Below are 26338 nucleotides of genomic sequence, written 5' to 3'. Positions count from 1 at the left end.
CTTGAATGTCTATTTAATTCCTTATGAATTACTACAACAACTTTTTTTTATTTCTTGCCAGTATTACGAATGGAAGCCAGAACCTCCCACATGTTTCTCAAGTGTTCTAACCCTGACCTATACCCTCGGCCCCAATGCATTAATTCTAAAACAAAAATATAATTTTTTTGTGTGTTGAAACGATTGCTTAAAACATTATTTTTCCTGCTTCTAAAAGTGCTGGGATTTTTCAAAAGTAAAAAAAGAATTATTTAAATAACAGCCTGATGAAAGAACACACAGATTAGAAATACTAAACAATGTTATATATTTAATAGAAAAACTATAGATTGTGTTACAGAATTTTGCTTAAAAAGAGAAAAATGCCGCTACTAAATCAAATATTCAAAAGTAAACCTGAGAAGAATGCAGGTATTAAGAGTCCAAGTGGGAGGCATTTACAGGATCTTTAATTTCAGAGAAAACGTGGCCTTTGGTGGTGAGATCCAAAACAAAAGCCACAAACAAAAGTTATAAAGCTGGCTACATAGATACCAAACATGTCTACAGCTGATAAAAATTCCAGAGACAAACTCTACAAGTGTACTTTCAAAATACATGCAAGAAAAAAAATCCTCTTAATATAAAGTAAGCTACTATAAATTAATAAAAACAATTTAAGATAGAATTAAGTATCAATTATGGCACTGTTAAATAAATCTCATAAAGATCTCTAGGCAGTTAATGGTTGCTTAGGGAGGGGGAAATTTTTCTTCATTACTGTAGCCACCAGTTAGAGGTTCGTGCTCCTGTAAATGAACCCCTCACCCTTGGGAGCCTGAGTAAGCAACTGCAATGAACCTCACTCAATCACGCACACAAATGCATGAAATCACTGGGGTGATTGGATGGGATGAGGAGGGGGTTAGAGGAACTGAGGACAAGGACAAGCAAGGGGAACAGAAAGTAGATATATTTAAAATACATTATACACGTCTATTAAAATGTCACAATGAAAGTGAATATTACATATAATTACGCTAATAAAAACTTTTAACATAGTCAAATGAGTGTTCAACCTGATTTCTAATTCAAAAAAAGAAGTTGAAGTGAGATGCTCTTTTCATTATGGGTCTAAGAGAGCCAATAGTTTAATTGGATCTGCTTGTTGTGAACTAATGGCTTCTCTGTGGGTGAGAAGGTTGTGGGATCTTCCTAATGTACATAGCACAGCTAGGATGTTGGAGTTGACTCTTCTGAGGTCTGTTAATACACAGCATTGGTGAAAGTATGGCGGGCACTGCCGTACATCACTGCTACTGTTTTATTGAAGAATTCATGTTTTATGCATTCTACAGGGGCTCAAGGGACTCCAGAAACACAACATGATTTTTCCTATAATATAAATATAAAAGTCTCATTTTATTTGTTGTTATTGAATCAAGATAAGTTTTGTGCTGCCAAAGGAATAAAATGCATACAGAAACTCTTCATTCTAGATCAGCACTATGTTTCTGTGTGTATCTGTATCACAAATATGGTAAAAGAGAAGGTTGGCTATCATGAGGCTATCATATATGGAGTTATCTCAGGGAACAGACATGGCAGAGTCTTGTGTCCACCTTCATTACTGCCATAAGAACCACAGGCTTCCTAAAGCCCAGACAAGCTTGCCAAATGAGAATCTTTCCTTGCAATGCCACAATATTTGGCATTATACTTAAAAAGCTGTAAAGAAAGGTTTCTAATCTCTTAGTGTCTTACACTTTTTTCTTCACGGTTACTAAAATCAAGGTAAAACCTATCCCTGATTTGGGCTACAAGCAACATAAACTAGATGATTTCTTTAAAGGAATTTAGCAATATTTTAGCAGAATCCTAAATTCACAAATGATGATTCCATTCATACAAATATTATGTACAGTTACCAAAACATGTAAAAGTACCATTTAAACAGATCATACTATAAGTCACATAAGAACTGCCATGAAGTTATTTTTTTAAAAAATTGTTGGTTCTGTATCTTTTTTAAAGCACATTAAAAAAAAAAAAAACTAAAGGAAATTAAAAATAGGACCTGAAAAATTTTTTTTAAGATTTCTTTTCATTTTTGTTCACATATTGATGTTTGTGTCTGCCATATATGTGCAGAGGCCAGGAGAAAGCCTGGATACTCTGGAGCTGGGGTTACAGGTAAAGTTTCACATGGGTGCTGGAAGCAGCAATAAGCACTCTTAACCACTGGTCCATCTCTCCAGAGCCCAGAGCTGAGACCTCTCATTTAGGTAAGCCAGAGGAGAAAGAAAATATATACAGGAATTTTTATACACTAATGTGTCTAGAAAGCTATGTAAGTCCACTGATATGTCTTGGTCACTAACCCTGTTCTTCCAGCTCACAGGCAGCAAAAGAAGGTTGCATTCAAAAATGACATTACTCTGTCTTCCCAGTCCACATTCAATGACCTCATAATTATACAGATCACATGTGGATGACCTAAGCTAACCTCTACATTCTAAAGTTGGTACACTAATTGATACTTTATTTCCATCTAACTTTCTGACATTTCATGTAACATGTCAATAGATGCCAGGAGTGGATACACAGACATGTTTGTGGGATGCTGCATCTCCTCTAAACTGTATATTGATACATCACAAGCAGCCTAACAGATCTGAGAGGAAAGACCGTTAAGGGTGACTGGGTGTTAGATGTTCTGGCCCTAAGGATGGATTAACCCCTCTGTCACATTAGGTAGCTATCCAGGAGCTCCTGACTCAAACGCACAAGTTGAACCCACATCTTCTCCCAGTCTCTGCCACCCATATTCCACCATGGCATGTCATGGACATAAGGTTCCCACTACATGACACCCCTCAGTCTTGTACTTCTCCATCTCCAGAACTGTGAGCCAAAGAAACAGATTGCTTCTAAATGGCCTGGTCTATAGTATTCAGTCACCACAGCAGAAAACAGATGGAGACAAGGCCATCAGCTGTTTATCAAGGGTATGGGTAAACAGCCCATGGAAAAATTACTTTCTTAATTGTATGGCAAAATATGCTTCATTAAAATAGCCTATTCAGCTTCATTGTGAAAGAAGGAATAACTATGCAGACAGAAGTCACACTTGTGTGGGAAGGATGGCTTCATAAATGAATATAGAAGATGCATGTCTAACGTAGTAATACAATGAGAAGCAACATGTAGGGAACACATAGAGTTGAAGGGAACATCCCACTAAAATAACTGTTCCCATAGCAACCACTACTCAGCGCTTCCACCGCTTTAAAATTACTCATGTCACTGTGTTCCTGCTGCTCTGTGTGCTCATTCCTCATTAACATTCTCTTTTTAAAAAAGGAATCCATCCCATTATCTTACAGGTCTGTCTGGGTAATTCAATGACCATCTTAATGACTTTTCTAATGCCATGAAGACTCTATAACCAAGGGAAGTTTTAAAAGTAAACATTTATTGGAGCTCATGGTTCCACCATGGCAACAGGCAGGTATGATATGGCACTGGAGTAGTAGCTCAGTTCTTACATCCCAATCCACAAGTTTCAGACAAAAAAAAAGTACACTGGGAATGGTTCTAGCCATTTGAAACCTCAAAGTCCACCCCAGTGATGTACCTCCTCCAGGAAGGCCTCTCCCCCCCACCCCCCCGCCAATCCTTCCCAAAACATTCCACCATCTGGGGACCAAGTATTCAAATGTATGAGCCTGTTGAGGCCATTCCCATTCAAACCACTGCTCATGATTCTTTGACATGCAAACATCTCTAGTCTTCAGTGGAAGAAAAAAGCAACACACTTCCTAAGAAAAGCTTTTACAATGTGTAACAAATCTACTTGCTATGTAAGTTGTGGTATTTTCAGTGTAAGCTATGAATGGATCTGAAGGAGAGGGAGGGGAGGCATTCAAGGTTTTGGAGGAAGAAAAGACAAGGTAGAAACATTGTGGTTATGCTATAATCTCAAGGAGAAAAATCCGTAAGTTTGTAGCAGAGACTCAAGCCTACATTACAGAGTAACTGGTCTCTTCACCCTTAAATGGAAACGAACACATGTCCTCCCACTGACATCAACCAGGCTTTCCTGCTTGTGGTCAGTATCTACATCATCAGACAGATGCAGCTCCTGAGAACCGTTCCCTCAGAGGAATCCTGAGTACCCAGAGAGACTTCTACTAATAGTAACTAAAATTCACTCCAGTGAGAAGCAGTGGGGGAGTTTATGATGGAATAAGTAGAGGCTTTTAAAGCCAAAGGGGAGGTAGAAGGTCTGATGGTATGTATGGCAAGGTGTAACTCCATAAAATAAATTCTACCAATAAAATTAGAGAACAGTCTTCAACATTAGATGAATTCAACGTTAACTATACACTCTTTTGGCAATGACACTACATAGGCTAGCTGACATAAATAAGAAATTCTAAATATATCAGCAACTGTTCCATGGATAGTACCCCCCCCATAAGAGGAACTGGTAGGAATCGGCTCTCCACTCTGTCAGATGTATATACCCAAATCCACTAGCTGAGAAAAACACATCAGCTCTAAGTGGTGATGCTCACTTAGAATCCCAGCATTGGAATGGGCTGAGATGTGAGGATCACAAGTTTAAGGCCAGTCTGGGCTTGTTAGTGAGACCCTGACTCGATAAATAAATAAAACCTAGAATGGTAGATTAAGATCCCAGGATTTAAAACAGCATTTACTAAGGAGCATTTCCTACTGAGTTATAACACAGCAACATACTTCATATTAATGTGCTGCCCAAGAGGAGATTGGCACACACAGATACAGACATGTATCTATCTAATGTCTGGATTTCTTATTATACTAACCAGTTTTTAAGTACAGAGCTTATTACTGGCAAATTTTGTGTTCTTCTAGCTCTTAGGAACACTGTCCCAGTTTATAAGATGGTTGACCGGGTGGGGAAGCAGGTTTTGCAACCATGAAAAAGAAGGACAAGTGGTTTAGACTAAGTGCAGCCAGACTCCCAGGATCACAGCCTAGAGTTTGGAACAATCTCCTAGGAGCTGAAGAGAGACTTATTTCAGACTTTGCACAACAAAGTGTGTGTGTGTGTGTGTGTGTGTGTGTGTGTGTGTGTTTTCTGAGAGGGTTTCTCTGTGTAACAGCTGTCCTGAAACTAGCTCTGTAGACCAGGCTGGCCTCGACAAAGGACAAATCTTTTAAAATGCAATAAAAAATATATCATTACATAAAAAGTAGAAAATAAAAGCTATCATGTGCTCTTCCGTGTCTTGACTGCTTTCCTCTGGTCCCTTTTAATCAGGAACACAGCCTTCTGCATCTCCACATGCCAAGCATGATGACCCAAACCAAATGGAAACCTACTGCAGTACATTACACACCAAACCACCCATTTGACAGCTTACATTGGGAAGAGATGAGCTAGACCATATCAGGTATAAGATTCAACTATATAAAAATTTCATGATATTAAGATGATACTATTTGCCATATAACTGTCTTTTCTATCCTCTCTGTTCTCTCTCTCTCTCTCTCTCTCTCTCTCTCTCTCTCTCTCTCTCTCTCTCTCTCTCCCTCCCTCCATTCTAACCTTTACATTTGAGTGGTCACTCAGCTTACATAGCATCATGAGTTTGTTTCCTCTTCATCGTGGAATCAGCTCTCTTGAGAAAGCTTTTGCAGTAGAACAGTGTACTGCATAAAAATGCCATGCTGCAAACGCCACGTTTTCCTAATTACCGGTATAAAATACTAATGTGGGGGAAGCTGCCTCATGAAACACATAACTACCCTGTCTGCCCACGTATCTTCCATTGCAGCTAGTCAGGGCAGTATGCTCATTATATCCCTAATTTTCCTATGGGCAGAATGCAGGGCCCACAGTGGCTGTACATTATCTAGGAAAAAGGAGTCATTATAAAATGACTGACCTGGGGGCTTTTGTGAATTTGAAAGAGGACATTAGGGTGATGCAATAAAAGAAAGAACGAGAAAAGTAAGTCTGACTCTCATCATGGCTACTCATAGCCCTAGGGAGGAATCTGAAACAGTGTGGGTGGGAAGAGTCAAGAAGCTGGGGCTTCTCCCATTTCAGGACATGTTTTTATCACACATCTATTTAAAGACACAACATGGGCAGCCAAACCAAAGGGTGTGTGAATATATGCAGGATGTCCCAAGGATCTCAATGTCATCTAAATGTTTTGGGTCCTTTTACCTGCTTCCTGGTCACTGGAGTTCTCAGAGAAGCATTGCAAATAAGTCTGGCTCACTCTTACAAAACAGTGGCTGGACAGTAACCAAACAGAGCCCATCATAGCTCATACTCAGCATTATTCCTTCTATCAAATCTCAAAAACAAACAAGTCCACTTACTAAATGAGTAAAACACTAGGAATTTCCTGTCCAGATAAAGCAACTCCACTGAGTCATGATCATGTTGTGTTATCCATTTTCCCAGGCTTGATTTTTTTTTTCCACCTCCCACGGTACAAATGATAAAATAGCCTATGCCATTTAGGCTCATTTCCAATCATCCGTACCAGACATGACCACCTCCACAGCAGCTCAACTGTAGGGAGAGAGTTTAACTGAATGAAAGAGAAATATCACTGTTCCAGGAGTAGGGAGTTTTAATCAAGCACAGGAAAGTCGAGTCTTAACATGTGGAATGAGCTCCAAGCACAATAAACCTTCCCAGGAAGACCTTCAAACAGTAAGTGACTCGTTTACTTGTTAGTCTGGGACCTCCACAAGTGCAAACCATCTCAGAAGAAGAAAAGGCAGTATCTCAGGCTCCTAATGTTCATACCTTTGGAACTCTCCAGATGGGTTATAGAAAAATTATGAAGTCTACATTCAAGAATTCCCAGTTGTCCAGCTTTTTATGTTAATTATCAATAGATATTTATTGATTTACATTAGACCCTGAATTAATATTTTTAGAGAAAACTTTACAAAGAATTTACTCACTCAAAAGAGAGAGACAGGCAAAGAAAGAGACAGAGAGAAAAAGAGTGGGAGAGAATGGAAAATAGAAAAGTTAAAAGAAAAGCAAACAAGACTAATCCTAATTTTAGAGGCATCCAATGTCAAAAAAAAAAAAAAAAAAAAAAAAGATGTCAGAACTCAATTCTATTTATTTACTTAAAAATGTTAAGTCAAGAAGATCCTGAAAATATTCATGTAATAAAAAGTCTCCATACTAACCATGGTGCCTAAAAGATAAACATTCCTATTGTAAAAAATGAAAACCACCCCCCAAAAGAAAAAGTAATTGAGTCACTACAACAAGAAAAGGTCTGACAACTCTGACATTGTCTCAGTTAAAATGTCTGATTGTGTTTTACTTTAAGCAAATTAGACATGCCAAAGAAAATTTGAATTTGCAGATGAGCTGCTTTTAAAACTCTATACCCACCCACTGAAACTAAAAATAGAAGATGTTGCTTTCATTCATTTGAAACAGTTTACAGACGAAGAAATCAATGCACAATATCAGGAAACAAAGGCAATACGCAAGGCATGCTCTGCAACCCTGAATTATTGTGTTCTCCTGACACTACACACAGATGGCATTTGCAGACTTCAGCTTCCTCAACAGAGAAGTTGTAAACAGTCAATTTAGCACTGAAGTCAAATGGAATACAGTCAGGTGGGCAGCTGATAATGCACCGGTAGACAAACACCTAAGTTCTCAGGGCCCTGGTAATTTATTGATAGCTGGGGGGAAAAAAAGAAAAACAAAAAGAAATCACACAACAAAACCAGTTCTCACACTGGATCCACAGTACTGTCTGCTTGATAAAAGCTTGAGGGAAATAAGGCTGTGAGCAACTAGAGTGAGGGATTACCAACATATACTAGTACTAGATAGGACATCAACAGGGTGACTGCCCCCTCCTGTAGACAAACAAAACCATCTCAACCCTATCCTACTATGAATTTGAAAGGAAAAAGGCAACAAGTAAACCTACAGGTATTTTATTTTTCTCCCTAAATGGTATCAGACTCTGTCCATCCTCATTAAAAATCAAGATGTTTGGGACAGTGAGATGTCTCACTGGGTAAAAGCATTTTTCATGCCAGCCTGATCATTGAGCTCAAACCTCTGAACCCTCTGGAGAAGCAGAGAACCAACTGGCAAAAGTTGTCTTATGACCATGTATGGGGTCCATGGCATAGAATAAACAGCACCGCACACGCTAATAATAACAAATTTTAAATAAAAAGTTTATCAAATTCCTCACAAGGTAAAAGTACCAATGAATCTCTCTAAATTGCAATAAAAATATTTGCAAAGCCTGTTATAGTATCTATATCAATGTATTATAAAACTTTCAAGTAAAGAATTTCAAAAATGTGTGCCTTTAAGAAAATATAAAAACATAAATAAACCGGGCATTGGTGGTACACTCCTTTAATCTCAGCACTGGGGAGGCAGAGGCAGGTGGATCTCTGTGAGTTTGAGGCCAGCCAGGTCTACAGGAAAGGTTTCAAAGACACTCTGTCTTTAAAAAAAAAAAAAAAATGTAAACATACAAACATAAAATCGTATACTAGCTGGTGGCTTTTTAGAAAGATTTTCTTTACAAATCAAGCTTAAAATGATTTAAAATAATACTGACATATATGAGCTCTGTTTACACTTTTCGATACATTCCTGGAATGAGGATACTGACATTGCCAGGTTTAATTCAATAGGTAAACTCTCTGAAATGAGATGAGGTGTAATTGGTAGCTGACATCAGGATAAGAACTGTAACCACTGAGGTAAAAATAACTCGCTAGCCTCCCTCAACACATCATCCTGTCAACTATTAAGTGGACAAATTACTCTAAATACTCAGTTTAACAAACACCAAAATAAACTCCAGACCTAGGGAAAATATCATGTTACTGAAAAGAACAGACACTCGCATGCATGACTGACAGAGAGCAACATCTTACAAAACCAGGTAATGTTTGTTGAGCCTTCGCTAGAAATAGCTAGCTTAAGGCACTGAAAACTGTCAGTACATAGCGTTACTTGTATCCTCACTTGACAGAGGTAGACATTAAGATAATTAATCTACCTAAGGTCATTTAGCTGATACACAGAAAAGGTCCCAGTCCAGAAAAAATAACCCCAGAGCATATGACAGAGTACCCATGCTTCCTCCAGTATAAAACAAAGCAGGGTGCTGGGAAATGTAGGATACTTTTGGTAGGAGGCCGTGACTCGGGGGGAAGGTGTAGAGGAGAGGTGATGCTGGAAAAGAAGTTGAGAAGATTTATTCTGTGTGGTAAAGAGGAATGTTGGGTGCTGGTGTTGGGATGAGGTTTAAAAGGAGGGTTGGGAAACACATGAGAGAACCAGGGAAGCAAGTGGTACTCTGAAGGAACATCAAAGAGTGAAAGGCAGTTACAGCTGTGGACAGCTAGGAAAAGAGGAAGGTCAAGTGGAAGACCCTGCTTGAGAAAAAACGTTTCAGAAAAGGCAAATAAGCCCTGCTTGCCTGCAACACATACACAAGTAGTGGTGGGGGTTAGGACAGGAAAGTTGGGACCATATGGTGGCTAGCTTGCAACACTCAGCCAAAGAGTTTATATTTAGCCCAAAAGCAAGGAGAAGTTACTGAAAATGGCTTGAACAGGTGCTGGGCAGGGAGGAACATGGTCAATCAGCTAGCTCACACAAAAGAATAGGAATTGTGTAATTCCAAAGCAAAGCTAGTTATAAGTTATAAAAATAAAATAATGCCTGGTGAGATGAGAACCTGTTCAGAAGGGGTCCCAGGGGGCTTTTTAAAATGACAGAAGTGTCATGTGTCTTACTTCCGGTGTTGAGATCAACCATGTTAGCTGTTTATCAACAAAGAAGAAAGAAAACTCACCCTGTAGATCAAGCCTGGGTATTGAGAATGAAGAGCTTAGTGAAGGTGACTATTAGAAACACCCAGAAGAATATGGGAAATCAGAAGACGAGATATGAAGATACAAATGGACCATGACTTGTGTGTGTGAGACCAGACCTATTTTTTTTTTTTTAGTCTCACGCTTTCCTCTTTGTATGTGTTTAATGCTGCCATTTGTACCTTGTTTACACTCAATTTCATATCAATTAAATGCACTGATGACTACAAAATGTGTTTGTAGCATGGAAAGTTTTAGCCATTCATGATGGTCACTTGATCTGTCTACTTTAAGCATCACAACAATTACAGGAGGTTAACTATTATGCCCATTTTCCTGGTGAACAAACCAGATCTAAAGAATAAGGTGCCCAAAACAACATCACAAACCTAGGGTATCTTATTTGCCATAAATATATATTTACAATAATAAAAATATTAACAAAGCTGGACTACAAAGGACCAACTCAGAAAAAAGATGAGAAGGTCAGTCCAAATGAACCCACTATGTGTTAAATATACTCATCTTGCGGGTTTCAAAGACTACAGTAGCTAGCTGGGCTTGCTTCTTATAGAATACTAGTAGAAGCTACCCGGAAAAAGAATGGCAAGTGTGATGCTCATACTTTAGGCATAATGAAGAAAACTTACCGATTCATATTGGTATGACATATATGTCATATACCAACCATTTCAGGCAATTTAACCCCTATCAAATAAAAAAATCATGAAACTTGAAGAAAAAGTTCTTAGAAATTCAGCTCTAATTTAATTTTTAAGGGTGACAGATGTTGTGATGAATCTATTTCAAGGGTGGCTTGCTTTATCTCTTGGGATCAGGAGGGACACAGATATGTCAGAGTCTCAGGCAGGCTGGCTACCGTAGAAGGTGACCGAAAAGGCTTACACATGAGGTCTTTTTTTTTTTTTTTTTTTTTTTTTTTTTTTTTTATCAGTTTGTTCTATTTTTCAAGACAGGTTCCCTCTATGTAGCCCTGGCTACTCTGTAGTAGGCTGGCCTCTACAGCTCATTCTGTATTCCAGGCTGTTCTCAAACTCAGAGATCTGTTTGCTTCTACCTCCCAAGTACTGGGATTAAACGCTTATCATCACATAAGACTCTGAACATAAAAATTCACAAATTTAAATTATCCTAGCTAAAGAAACACAAATACTTAGGCAAGAGTTAGAGGGGAGTATAATATAATAGTTTCCAAACATACAAAAATAGAGAGAGAACACATGATGTGAAGGCATTTAGTAACACTGACATGAACATAATTCTAAGCATGCTAGGTTCAAACGTCCCTATCTACAGTTCTTTATTCCTATCTTCCTATCAATATTTTATGGCAACTCTTGTTTGGTAAAAATCTCACTTTCTAGTTATTTCAAATTCTTAAAAGTATAAATATACCCTCCAAATTCAAATTTTTACAACTACCAGTAATTTTACCTTTTATACTACATTTCTGGGAGCACATAGTTGGTTAAGTGATGTAAGTTACTCCCCTCCATATATCCTTTTGTTAGTGAATTTCAAAAGCAGCTCTAACTGTTCTTGTAATTTCATAGCTGATTTCTTCATTGCTCAACCAAAGTGCAGTCATAAATGAAGGAACAAATAAATATACCATCTTCATAAAAGCTTCGGGAAAGATACAGCTCAGCTGATGAAGGTGCTTGCCATCAGGCCTGACCACCTGGTCTGATGTTCAGGTCACTTATGTCCCATCCTGTGATCACCACACATGCAGCATGGTGTGCACATACCCATACAGGTGCATAAAATACATGAAGAAAACTCAATCGCTGGGCGAAAAAAGGAACACCCATTATTAACACACACTATGTGTAAAAGTGTGTTCACAATGGACCACTGCACACTCAGAACCAAAACATTTCAGAGGACAAAGTCTTTACAACCTGGAAGTAGACATAACTTTTACATAGTGCATTAGAAATTGATAACTGGGCTTGATCAAATCTAACACAACATTGTTGGGAAAATACAACCAAAGGAAAAAAAACTATATATCATAAGAAGTGTTGTCAATATCTGTATCTAAAAATAGTGTTGTATCAAAATATATGAGGAACTCTTAAAACTCAGTAAGGATGTAATTTGTAAAATAAATTATTTAAATGCTACTTCACCAAAAGATGATATACAAATGACCAAAAAGTATTTGAAAAGCTGCTCAATATATTTAAGTGGAAAAAATGCTAATTCAAATCACAGTACACCATCACACACCCACTAAATTACATAGATTACAGGAGGTAACAATAGCAAATACTGGCAAGAATAAGGACAAAATCAATTCCTATCTACTGTTGTAAAAATATATATAACTATTTTGGAAAGTTTTTTGGCAATTTCTCAAAAACTGCATTTCCAGATGTACAACTGTTGAGGAAGACAGAAGAAACCGTGGGGTCCGGGGGTGTAGCTTGGTGGTAGACATTGACTTAATGCACATGAGACCCTGAGTTCAATCCACAGCACTGAAAAGTAAAATAGCCAAATAAAATGAAATCGTGGAAAACATGTCCACATAAGGAATTGCCCCTGAGGATTTACAGGGTAGCCTTATTCACAAGAACTAAGGACAGCAATACATTCAGCCCCGACAGTCAGGTGGGCCAGTATGTTCATGTCTGCCATCCAGCAGTAAAAAAAAAAGGACCCTCAAAAGCTGCAGCAACATGGCTGAAACCATTACACTGCACAAGAGAAGGACACATCATACTGTTCCATGTGTATGAAATTAAGTGAATATAAACATGGGAATTGGCTGTGAAGCACAAGGGAACTCTTTGGAATGATGACAACATGCTCAATCTTGACTGTAACAATGCTGGGTACATGAATATACACAGTTCATTAAACTGAACATTAAAAGTGAATACACTGCATGCAACATCAATAAAGTTATTTTAAAAACTGCTTTCCCAGGGCTGGAAAGATGGCTCAGTGGTCAAGAGCGATCATTGCTCTTGCAGAGGATGCGGGTTCTGTCCCCAGTACTCACTGAGCAGCTCACAACCACCTGTGGCTCTGGTTTCAGAGACCCAGCACCTTTTTGTGGCTGGCCACTGGCTACAATGGGGATGATACACACACATACAGTCAGGCAAAAATCACATAAAATATAAATAATTATAAAGGGATTTCCCACAAATATGCTGCATATTTTATAATTCTAATTTAAGGAAGAACCATTTTTCTTTTGATTCATATGTGCTGGTATAAAACTTAAATTTCAGCTACATGCATTTTTATTATTTGTCTATGCCAATTGGGTGTTATAATGGCAGAAATGGATAACTAGGAAAAGAGATAGCATACAAGTCTAAAATATTCACTTTCTGAAACTTTATATAAAGTAGTTGAAGGTCACTGAGCAGCACCCTCTTTAGAAACTACTTGTGGCAAACTCTAGCTTCCAGATAAAGCCACAATTATATTTTCCACATTGCATGATCTTCTGCAGTGACCTTGCTACTCACACTTTCACCACAAAATGGCCCTTGCTCTCCTCCTTTTGAATCGACTCATCCTGGTGACTTATGTGGCCACTATAATATATGGAAGTGACTTCTGAGACCTCAGAAGCCAAAACAAGAAACACCACAGCTTCTATCTGATCTCTTAGAACACTCTGTCATGGGCTGGCTGTTCCTCCCAAGAATTCAGTACCATGCTGCAAGAAGCTTCAGCCACATGAAGAAGCTAGATACCAGCACTTCTGCCCATTACTCCAGCCAAGCCCATGTCAACAGGCAAGCACCACAGTTATTCTGGCCCTCCAGCTCATAGGAGCCCTAAAAATGACTACTGAGATCTGGCCATAATTTCATGAGAGACCTAGGATAAGAGCCACAAGTAGGGCTTGCTTAACTCAAAGAACAGTGAAAAATGGAAACACAAACTTACCGTAAGCTGCTGTGTTTGGGGATTATCAACTAGTAACAGGTAACTGAATAACCATTATACTAAAACAAGCCTAGGAAAGTTCAGGTGAGAAATTGCAGGTTTCTGGGAGAGGCAAGGCTAGGCTAGACCACCTATGAGTTTTAAGGTCAAACCCTACCAAACAAAGCCTTGTCTCAATACCAGGTATTGTGTACATAGGCAGAGTGGAGGAAGCAACAAAAGTTACAACAGTGATGTACTCTGATTTCTCAGCCCATATATATCGTCAACAGGCTTACTGCTGCCCAAAATATATGCAAAATCTGGAATCTTAAATACATGCTTAACTTTTAATTATAAAAGGAATGCAATTCTAGTGATGGCTAGAGTAACTCATCGTTATTACTGAACCTTTCAGAATCGTAATTTAACTTAGATCTGAAATAGTAAAGCCATCAATTTAACGGAAATTATCCATACACTTCAGTTTATCTACCCACTACCCACAAAGTGTAAATTACTAATTTACACTTAGTAATTAATGTCTCCCATGCTACGGCTCTTTCTTGTCACCTGGTCTTGCTCTGGAGGGTGACAAGTAAGAGTTATTCTTTGACATATTTCTGGTATAACAGAAATACATGAAAAACTCCTTAGGCTAAAACATGTCCTTAAACCCTATATTAACCCCATATAACTCAGCATACCATATTTCCAATAATATGCTTTAACCCATAGCAGATTCAAGTTGTTAAGAATACATGTTAACTAATAAGAGCTTTGTATATTGTGGTACCTGCCATGTTCTGAGGATGACTCATTAACTCACTGACAATGCTGAGAACCACAAAGTGACAGACACAGCCCGCACATTTTACATCTGAGGGTACATTTCTGGAACCCCGAGGATTCCTACCTTACCTCAATTTGGTATATTTACTTAAATTACACATTCATATGACTATCACACTGACATGGACAACATTTACACTGATAAAGCATTTTAAATGGTGAACATTTCTGCAAGTGTTATGATCACTTAGTGATGACTGCCATAGGAGTGACCACAGGCAGCAAATACACAAAGCATCTTCCATCCTGGAAGCACTCATCCAGTTCTGTGTAAGCTCTTCCCATCAAAGGTTCTCTCTGAGACTTTCAGTCTTCCAGGCAGTCTGAGGAAGTGATGGCTTCCTTTCTTTTGTTACTCTTACCCAGCGCTAGATAGTATTTTACACAGATGTTTCTTTGGTAAGCCCCTCCCTGCACATGCACTGGCCCTGAAAAGCCAGTTCTCCTAACACTAAAATGTGATTCAATAAGCCACACTTTACACATACACCACAAAACCCTGGTAGTATCTTCTACAGACAGCATTTGAAAGCAACCAACTGACAGCCTATACTTGGTATTCTTTATCTGTTCTGGATGTCATTCTACTTCACGCATTAAATTGTAAAATCATTTTTAATTCACAATTACTCCTATGACCTAAGAATACAAATAAGATAGAATGAAAAATCTTATAATTTACTATTATAGCATAGCAAATATGACTTTAACTAATATCAAATGTGTATTTTCTAGGTAAAAATCAAAGGACTGACCATACAATTCATATAGTATCCCAAACTGTCTCAGATTGACAGTTAAAATAACTGATTATATTAATTATAAATGGCTATTATGAGTGTTCAAAAAATACACATGCCCAGTGACTTTCCTAGCTCAGAATGCCTTACAACAAGGACTATTCACATCCTGTGTAATTCCAAGGGAATTCTACGGGGAAAGCTCCATATACGGTAATTTCCCTGATGGATTCCCCACAGTTTAGACAGGATATGAATCTGGTCCATTGTAGCAATGAAAACAACAAACCACTGAACACTTGTGTGATTTTTTTTTCTGTATGTAAACTATAGGCAAACAATTAGGGAGTCCAACAGTGAGGTAAAGGTATGAAGTCAATGAATATTTTATTCCACTTTTGAACTAGTGGATAAACATGGAAATATACACAAAAGAAATTCACTCCTATCTTTGTTTAAAATATTCTCTTGTTCTAAAGTTACAATGTTAAGTATCAACAGAGGGGGAAAAAAAAACTCAAAAGGAAATCTCACTTCAGACCTTGTTTTTAGAATGAAAGTAGACAGCATATGGCAAGTCAAAAATATTACATGGGCCATAATTCCCCAAGCTCCTGTGTGAACTCTTCCCAGCATAAATCCCTACAAGTCAGGAGTGGCTTTCATTTATCTACATACTTTAGCTGTCTGTGCAATCTGCTTATCTATGCAATAATATTTTCTTTTACATCCATGTTCTAAGTGCAGACTTGCGAGTTTAGCACAACCCCAGTTAAGCATTTCTATTTTTGCTTTGAGATGAAAGCATCTAAAATCCAATATAGCTCAATACTAGCAGCCAGATTAACGTTGGAAGGGAGAAAAATAGTTGATGTCCCTAAATTACCTAGTTATAGATGACAAATACTAAGCAGAAAATAAGAAATAAAATGTTAAGCATACAGCAAAAAAAGTTCTAACAGTTATTAATAATAATTAGGTGTTTATATTGAGAAATGGTCCATTTTAAAGGTGATTTGGGGCAGCTATACTCCATCTTCATATTTCAACGTGTTTACACATGTTACAGTAAAACACAAACCAAAGTCCAACCCTATACACAGCCAGCTGTCAAGAAAGTCCCTGGGGTATACACAAAAGAGTGTGACTTCTTGTTCCTTACCAGATGCACTTCATCCCAGAAGCCTTCTGACCTATATTACAAGGTGTATTCATTTGATTATCTCTCATACAACTGCTCAAAATCAAATTTGAGGATGCCCATGTTCTCAGTAGCATGACACCATGGTTACTACTACTACTACTACTACTACTAAGCTGCCAGTTCCAAGTTAATGAACATATCTATAATTAAAGTAATGACAAGAAGTCAATTTTGGTGTCTATCACAGACAACATCATTACCCCATCCAAGGTGATGCAGGTAAACTACAGAGGTCCAGGTAAACTCTGGACTCTTGCCATCACCTCTTGCCACTAAGATCAAATGGCTGAGTCTCACACTAGTTACTATTTTGTTGGTACTCTGGTATGTTCTGTCATGCCTTACAAAAGCCCTGGTTCTAAAGCGTTCTCTTTAGCAAATCTGTAACAAAATGTGGAAGGAGAGATTAGATGACATTTCCCTCAGGGATATCCTATTTCTCAGCAGGTAAGGTAATAAGGCAGGTGCTTTGGGAGACACTAAGTACCAGGGCACAATTCCCACCACTACATAGTCTAAATGGTCCCTTTCATTGGCACCCTTGAGAAATAAAAAAAAGTTAAATATGAGGTAAGGCGGGGACATAACTGAGCCCAGGCAATACTAATTGAATATTGTGCATTACAGCTAAAGCATCTATCCTTTGAAGAATAACCCAACTTTATGAGGCAGTATGTAACCAAATAGCAACACTGCAGTTTTCCTCACTTAATAAATAGAAAAGATAAATGTTCTTTTTCCTGTTAGCAATTTTCTTTACTTCACAAAAGCTGAGATTGTGTTTGCCTCTTAAAAATTTTCCAAGAAAATTTTAATTTTTCAGAATTCAACTGATTTTTCTACACAAATTCCATTAAATCAAGTTAAGTACTCCAAATATGCACGTAATGATTGCCTTACTCAATGAAACTTTACTGATAGCATTTTCCTCTTACACTTTAATTATTCTGACCCCGTTACAAAGTAAAATTGCATTTCTTCAAAACCAACAAAGAATGAAAGCATTGATCCCATCTTTAGACGTGAAAATTTCCAGTAAAGGAAAATTTATTTGAATACATCCATATGGTAACAGGATGACAGCACATCAGAGCTATTGTACTTTCTACTTCATCATGGTGAGTCTCCTGACACTACAGACATCTTCATGACAGAGACCCAAAGAGACAATGCCAGTCAATGCAACTACAGGAAACTGATATCCACTAGGCTGAAAGATGAGAGTAGGATTGTTAGACAGAGCATGAGATGATGTTAGTGGACTGGGAGGGGAAGAGAGCTTGCCTAGGATGTGGAAATCGCTATATTGAATCACTTACACTATAAAAAATAAATAAATAAAATAAACTGTCAGACATTAATGGAGATGTACCCATTATTTCTGCATAGTTATTGAAGCCTTTAACTTTCAATGTATTTGCTCTTTCAGATACATTTTTCTCATTTAATAAGACTACTTTTTTTTTTTTTAATTTTGGGCTCAGCCATTAAAGGCTAGGTTCATAACCAAAAAAAAAAAAAAAAAAAAAAAAAAAAAAAGCAACATTTGGTGAGATAGAAATATAATAATGTAGAACCCAGGCCATTACAGACACCTTAATTATGTATCCAACAAGTTAGAAATGAAGATGTGCTCCCTTGTCTTTACTTCACAAGAAGGCAAGAAAGAAAATTTAAAAGAGTCATTAACAAAGAGTCTGGGAAGTCACAGATCAGAATGGTGATTATCACTTGGCCAGGAGAAGGAGTAATAATGAATGGGAAGACCATACTACTTCCTGAGGAAACAGAAGTGTTCCTTATCTCCATCCAGGTAGGAGTTCTACCAGTACCAACATGGGCACAAACGCACAGAAGTCATGCTAAGACTTATCCCTCCTATGATACATCAATCAGACCTCAGTTTAAACAACAAGCAATTAAGGAATGCTGAGAACTAGTCTTCCCCAGGAAAGAGCACACCAACTGGTTATCCAATACCAAATGGTCAGCCTGGAAAACATACATAAAAGTAACATAATACAGATTGAGCAGGTTGTATTTAGGCATTTTGGAATAAATATATACATAAACATATACATATCTGTATGTAAACAACAATTAATGAATAAAAGAGGTCATAAATCTGAAAGAAAAAAGGGAAGGGTATGTATACAGGAAGAATTGGAGGGAGGAAAAGGAAGGGGGAAATGACGTAAGTATATTATAATCTAAAAAAAGGAAGGAAATAATTTTTAAAGTAAAAAAATCTGATACAAGTAAGGAACAGCAGCTTGACATCAAGAATAAGACTCACATCATCTCTGATGGAAGCTTTACCTAGTGTTTCCAGGCCCTGCCACCCACTGTAAGCAAGGTGGATAAAGCCTTCCCAAGGCAGCCTTGTAAGAGCATTGAGGTTAGTTTGGGAGGCTCCTTCTACACTAATTAAAACTTCAAACAGTACTGTTTCCTACATGTTCTGAATGCCCAAGGTGAAGTAATAATGAAGGTGAAGGGCTACAGCTACAGAGCAAACACACTCAGCTCAGACACACTTAGTACACAGTAACTCCTCATCTAAAATAAGACAGTCGTTTCCAACCCTAACTGTCCACAGGGAGCATGGATACCTGTAGGCTTCTAGTGACAAGCAAGAGATAAAAATTAATCCTCAGGCAAAGCAAAAAGGTTCTCAGTAAAAACAAAACAAAAAATGTTTAAAAAAGTTGCATGTCAGTGTTCTGTTTGCTGAATAGTATTCAGTTCTGTTCCATAACAGTAGCTATGGAAACGATAAGCAGTTTTCAAATATACCAGATAGCACATGCATGAGACTATCAAAAGATAAGGTTTAATGATGAAAAAAACAGTGTCTGTTTAGAAAAACAGACCAGACAATGGGAGAGAGCCTTGTATAAGCGCCAACAATGTATTTCTATTGCCACCAACAGCACTAATTTCCCTTAATACGCAGAATAAACATTTCTGTCCTCACCTAGGGTCTCGCATCAATTAAGAATGATCTGAAGAATGCTCTGTTTCTTGGATGACAAGAATTCCAAATGTACCATTAAGTGAATTCGTTTTTAAATATTTTCAAATTAGTAAGAAACATGTTGAATGGACACTAAGTCTCACTGTTAGTCTGTCTTGAACTTGACTACAAAGTGTGGTAGCATTGGAGAAGTGAGGCTTCTGCAATAGAACAACAAAACTGAGCCTTTTCAAAGCCAGTCAAGAAACAAAAGAACTGAGGGCTATTAGCTCTCTTCAATGGCTGTTCTCCTGCAATCAATAATCAGCAGCTATCCAACAGTCGCATGGACAGCTGTGACCAGAAAGTTAAGGTCAAATTACAAATTCATCAGAAATAGATTTCCTCAATGTCCTGCTTTAGCCCAGCCCCCTTCTCCCCTGCAAAGCCAGGCCAGTAGGTCAAACCTCTAGACATCCATAACTGTCACCTTTGCTTACAGACGATGGCAAAATGTTCTGCAGAGCCTGTACAACCTCACTGACATCAAACATTAAATAGTTCTCAGCTAGGTTGACGATCACCATTTTTTAAATACCTATTTAGTGAGTCTACAACTGCTGTCCAGCCCAGCCCACTGTGCCGGACCTGCTCTGCACCAAAGCAATTTCATTGTATAAGTTTAAAACACATACAATGCTCCCATTCTGTGATGTTAGCCAACATACCAAAATTGAAACCATTGCTGAAAAAAAAAAAAAAAAAAAAAAAGCACCGTGTCTCAAGTAAAAAGCTATTTATTGGTCTTCTTAAATCTACATGTAGCATCTACCCACGTGTTTTTGTAAAAATATGGAGGGAGATATATAGACACCTTTATCTCTCCTTGGTTGAAAAAATGTAAGCCCTTATCTTAGAAACACTGTCATTTCAGAGTCTTCTAGCACCTATTTTAGGGTTTAAAGACATTAGGAGTCTCCAACAATGGATCAGTGACAGGCCTGATCCCATCAATTAGCAAGGTCTGGGAGGCAGCCTACATCCTGTCTTCTTACCTCCTCCCTCTTGGAGGCCTCGTTTTTTTTTGACCACATTGACATGCCTGGCTTTAAGAATGAATAATCCACTTCAGGGAAGTCTCTTACCCAAGACCAATTCTTCTGTAATTAGAGTCAAATGCAAATATCATTAACCTAAGGCAAAGTGACATGAACTCAAACCAGTGAAACCCTGACAGCATACATTCTATAGAAGTAGCATCCATTTACTTACATGAGGATTCAGTACCAAACATGGCTGTCTCCAGAAGCTGCTTTTTAAAAAATTAGAAGAAAGGAAAGAAAAGGAAAAAGGAAGGAAGAAAACTTAAGATGGGCATGTGCCCCTGAGAGCTCAGAGATGAGCCCGCTACACAGCAGGGGTCACGAAACCAGACAATGCAGTCCGAGCTGTGTCCAGCTGCCAGATTCTCCTCTAAGAGCTTCAGCTTTCTCTCGAGAGTGGAAAGCAAGGTCTCCTACACCATTTCAAACCGAAGATCTGCTTTTCCAAATCCACCAGGGAAAGAAAGGCCAACGCGGCTGCCCACAGATGCAGTGAGGCAGGGCTAGGTAGCGCAGGGCAGGTCTGGGAGCAGCAGCAGATACTGCAATCCTCAGCCCTGCTGTAGCAGTAAGACAATAGCAGGGCTTATGCATACGCCGGATGACGTCAGGGACACTGCACAGACGACTGCCGCTGCTTGAACCAGAGGCTCTAGGCTGCTTCAGGGGAGCAGCGCGATTCAAAAGGGAATTCCTTTGTCATAATATGCACGAGACCGAAAACCACAGGCACATTCCCCCTCCTGAAGAGCTCTTCATCCTCAGCAAGAGCCCTCAAAGAAATTTAAATACTGGCCTTCTACCAACTAACCACAAAGATCCTTGGATCAGGGATGTTGGTTGCATTACAGCAAGTAAAGCTTTGCAGGAGAATTAACAAGTATCAGAAATGAGAAAAATAATCTACATTTACAAGTAATTACAGAAGAGCTCAAGATTGTTTCCTTTAAATTATGGATGCACATTTGATCACAAATAGATGAAGAGATGCATGCTACATACGTTTGGAACGTTTAACTGCACATGGCTGTTAGTGAAAAAATAGTGTAAGTGGTTGGCACACAAACTCAAATAGAAGACGTTACACTTTTACTTACTGGCAAATATTATTCAAATATGAAAACCACAAATTCATGTACACATATTTCTCCTCTTATTCCTTTTGCCTTATTTTACCTTTTGAAGATTTCTGTCATTTTCAGAGAAACTCAGGCACTTTAAGGCTATGTTCATTATCTGTGGGCATTTGTGACTAACATATTTCTTCTTAATCTATTCAAACAAAAAGAATTGAAAATAATACCAATATGCTTCTTGACTTACTGAGCACACAAAAGTCTTCCTACATTATCTGAGTTTTATTCTTGTAAGTCTGGTTTTAAAAAACACATATTAGAAGTATGTGGGCTTTCCTTAGAGTGCCTACTCAACTCGAGAAAAGAAGGAAGTTTGTTTCAGTGTTTTAACAGCTCTGCGCTGTATAAAAAGAGTATTGTGTGCATAAAGCAACACTTTAAAAGTCATGTACAGAAGGAAGTTCAAGAGTTCAAGACTCCCCTCCACCCATTCTCAACATGCACACCTTTTCCAATAATTTCTTTCGTTTACAAAGAACTGTCTTAATATGGATACAGCTTTTAAACATTAAATTTATGACAGGAATGTGGAACTGCAAATTACCACTCCAAAAATAGCATTAGTAGTTCCTCTGGTTAGTAGATGGAGAACCACCTCACCATCTTAGCTGCTTGCATAATAGTTCATTGTATTCACTGTACAATTTATTCAAGGTAAATTGGCTTAGCATCCAGAAAAGGCTGAACCACTGTGAATAAGGGTGAGCAAAGATGGTGTTGCAGAAAAGAATATCAATGTGTAATGTTTTTGTTTGCTATGTGCCAGGCACTATTTGGGACTTCTACCTGCACTCAATCATTTAATCTCACTAACTCCACAAAGAGATGCTGCTATTACCTACATTTGCAAGTTAATTTGCCAAGATGTGTAAGTAGTAAACATTATGCTGAGACTCAAATCCAGGAGGTTTTATTCCAAAACAAAGCTGTTAGCCTATCTACTGTAACACCTCCTGAGAAATGAACAAATACTTCCCAAAATTAATAGCATTCCCCCCAAAACAGTCACCAAAGAAAACTGAAAAAATTATAGAAGTACTAAAAACTTCAGTAGCAATTAAATTGCAAATATATAAAAATAATCTCCTTCAAAAAAATCTGTCAAAACACAGCTAAGGATGAATATTAACAATGTTGAGAGGTATCTGCAGCAAGTGGCAATGGGTAAGATACTTAAAGTTGTGGAACATTAAAACCAAAGGCTCTCTTATGTGAGCTACTCATTTCTTTGCTTACTTACTTTTATCTTAGGAAAGGTCTACTTTAAATTCTATACAAGATCTTGTCACCCAATAATAGATGAATATGGCCATTAAAAAAAAATCAGAGAAAGTAGAAAAGAAGGTGACCCCCTTGAGGACGAGAAACTTTCCAACGAAAGCCATGATGATCTCTACACAACGACCCCTTTACCAACTGACTAGATGACCCTTGTTTCAGCTCACATGTGAGCTGAATGCACATATCACACATCAATATTTCTTTTTTGCACAGGGCTTATAAAGATGAAGTTAAAGGTTACTATGTTTTTCAAGAAGTCTTCTTTTTAGATAATCTTAGAAGCACCCCCCCCCCAAAAAAAGGTCAGATAAATAGATTCTAAAACCAAAGTCATCTTTGAATTCCTTTTGTCTAATTATTAACACCCAATGCTTTGCCCTTCCACTCACAAATACAGCACTGTTAATGCCAGGATAAAGTTAGCAGTGAAGGCCAGCAAGACAACTAGTTGACAAAGTATTTTCTGCACAAGCCTAAGGGAGTTCGGTCATAGAAGCCATGTAACAGTGGAAAGAGAGCACCAGCTGCACAAACTTGACCTCTGCCTTCCACATGCACGTCATGGCACACGTTCCCACACACATACATAGCACAAATGCATGCCATAGTAACAAATAACATTTTGATTTAGTTTTTTATCAGAGATGTGGTTTATAAATAAATTGAAGTCAACAATGAGAGAAAATGCTAATAGTCCAAATAATTTTTTGTTCAAAATAATAACAAGGGGGATGGCCTGGTGGTTAAAGCAAGCTGTCGAGCTACTATTTGTGCTGAGTGAGTGTGTGTGTGTGTGTGTGTGTGTGTGTGTGTGTGTGTGTGAGAGAGAGAGAGAGAGAGAGAGAGAGAGAGAGAGAGAGAGAGAATGTATTAAGCTACAAGCCATACCTGGCAGCTCTGGGTTCAATTCAGAGACTCCCACTCAGTGAAGACAATGGAGAGAGCCTGAAGAAGATGCCTATGTCAACCTTGGACACACAGGCAAAAATGAACATGCACACCATAAACACATACAGATAAAAAAGAAATTATCATAAAACTGAAAACATTGATAAATATAACAGTGAATTTTTTTAATTAATTGATGGGAGTGGCAGAAGTCACAGCGCACATGTGAAGGTCAGAAAATGTTTGTGAAGTTGGTACTTTCCTACCTATATGTGGGTTCTAGGGATCAAACTTGGGTTGCCAGGCTTGAGTGTACTTTTACCTGCTGAGCAAGTAAGAGAAGGAACTTTTAAAAGAAAGCTCATGCATGTGTGTATTCCCTGGGCTCTTTCCTGGAGCCTGCTGCTTTACTGTACGGGCATAGTATGAACTAATACTTTCTTCCCTAGAGCTTTTCAAATCCTAGTTGATGGGACAGAGAAACAGATATGTAGAAGGTCAAGCAGTGGTATATAGAGAGACAGAAGGAATCAGAGGAAATAGAATGAAAGGTAGAACATTTTAGCAAGATTTCCAGGTGGCTCCTGAAAAGGTGACATTGCAACAGAGATCGTAAAACAAAAAGATGAAGCCATATGAATAACACGGAACCCAAGGGGGAGGTGTGGCACAGGGCAGAAGCAGGAATACATGTGGTATGGTTTGGTTTGGTTTTACAGAAAATCTATTATTAAATTACCAAGTATCAGTTTCCTATTGGAAGCTATCCCTTTTGTTGTTCTAGAAGTGGATTTAGGCTGTGCTGATGGCACAGTGCATAATCTATTCCCACACAAAATAATTGACTGTTCAGGAACTGAAAACATGAGTTACTCTCTTCAAATGCAGTGAGCTACATGTAACCATGTTTGAAAACAAATAAAGTAATAATGGAAGATAATATTCAAAATAGCTTCCTTCTACATGAGATAGTTAATCTAATGAATGCATTTATTAATATGACAGAACTTAAACTATACATTCTTTCTAAGCATACACACAAATTTTAAACTGTCCTAATCTTAATGTCTACCTTTACCTTCTTTTAAAGTTTTTTCTTAGTATCTCCCTTGATATCTAGTTAAAGTTGCATGTAAAAAAAATTCAATTATGCAAATATAAAGCATTACTTGAAAACAACAAAAAAGTGTATTAATGGCAATATAAAAGCAATTACAAATGAAAGACTTAGCACTCCTAGTATGGGGCAGGAGGCATAATTTCATTACTGCAAGCATACTCAGTGGGCAAGATGGCTCAACAGGTAAACCATCTGCCATGCAAGCCTAATGACCTGCATTCAATGTCTGGAGCCAGAGTGAAGTGAAAGAAGGAAAAAGTCAGCTCCATAAAGTTGTAACCTGACCTCCATGAGTGTGGGAACATGCACACTTGCAAACACACACACACACACACACACACACACACACACACACACACACTACAATAAAGTTTTCAGAAATTTGCAGCACACTTAAAGGAAGAGTGTCCGTTAAAATGTTACAGAGTTGGCTGTTTTACATTGAGCTATGAGGTATGCCCCTTCCTGTCTCAACACAATATGCTGTAGAGAGTGAATTTTCTAAAATCTAGGTAAAGTTTAGTGTTCAAATACACTTGATCTATAAATCTTCAATACCCTATTTCAGATTTTCTCTAAAGCAAGTACAAGCACACTCTGTGTCTGTGTGTGTGTGTGTGTGTGTGTGTGTGTGTTCCTACCACTTGTATACTAAGACTTTTGTTGCAGAACTGTGTATATAAATTTTATTTTCTGTTCAAATGTTTGACTTTAAACTTTTGGCCAAGAGAAAAGATGTGAATTCATTGTGGGCTGCAGTTTTAGTCTCTACGAGTGTGACTCAAACTGATACAGAAGAAACAACGGGCTATGTCTGAGAAACTCCCTTGCATGGCTATCTGAAATTAGTCACAATGTGTATATAACTAATTCATACATATTTAAAGCATAAACTGGTGGGCACTTGTAAGCTTACATAATGCAACACAATTTTAAAAGAGCAAATTTAAATATTTGCTTTAAAGTAATTCTAGACAGGCAGAATGTATTCTAAATTTCATTTTACCTGTATATTCCATAATGAGGCATTTCTCAAAGGACAACTCTATCAGCCATAAAACCAAACAGCTCCCTGGAAAACTGGCATGCCCGGGGTTGGGGGTGAAGCATGCCTTGTGGTGCTGAGCGTGTGCGCGCACACACACACACACACACACACACACACACACACACACACACACACACTTCTGCTTATCTCAACCCAACAGTAACCACTGCGGCTCTGCACCCCTTTGACTGTTTTTGTGAAGTCATCTTT

At 38.1% G+C, this 26338-nt stretch overlaps 1 protein-coding gene across 5 annotated transcripts in view; it reads right to left on the bottom strand.

The window, feature by feature from the left end:
* Positions 1–26338, bottom strand: part of St7 (suppression of tumorigenicity 7) — a 228886-nt gene that overhangs the window by 157016 nt on the left and 45532 nt on the right. The window contains exon 1 of one of the 5 annotated variants that reach the window (XM_051175720.1): positions 26087–26179. The exons of 3 other annotated variants lie outside the window; for them this stretch is intronic. In XM_051175720.1, the coding sequence (XP_051031677.1) occupies positions 26087–26099 (13 nt within the window). In that variant the 5' untranslated portion in view covers positions 26100–26179. Of the gene's footprint in view, positions 1–20824; positions 21190–26086; positions 26180–26338 lie in introns of those variants that run through there. One more of the 5 variants, XM_051175719.1, reaches the window with a different exon arrangement.

The sequence above is a fragment of the Phodopus roborovskii genome, unplaced genomic scaffold, assembly GCF_943737965.1.
Source record: "Phodopus roborovskii unplaced genomic scaffold, PHOROB, whole genome shotgun sequence".
In the NCBI taxonomy this organism is placed as follows: Eukaryota; Metazoa; Chordata; class Mammalia; order Rodentia; family Cricetidae; genus Phodopus; species Phodopus roborovskii.
The sequence above is the reverse complement of the archived record's forward strand: the minus strand, read 5'-3'. Positions and strand labels throughout refer to the sequence as shown.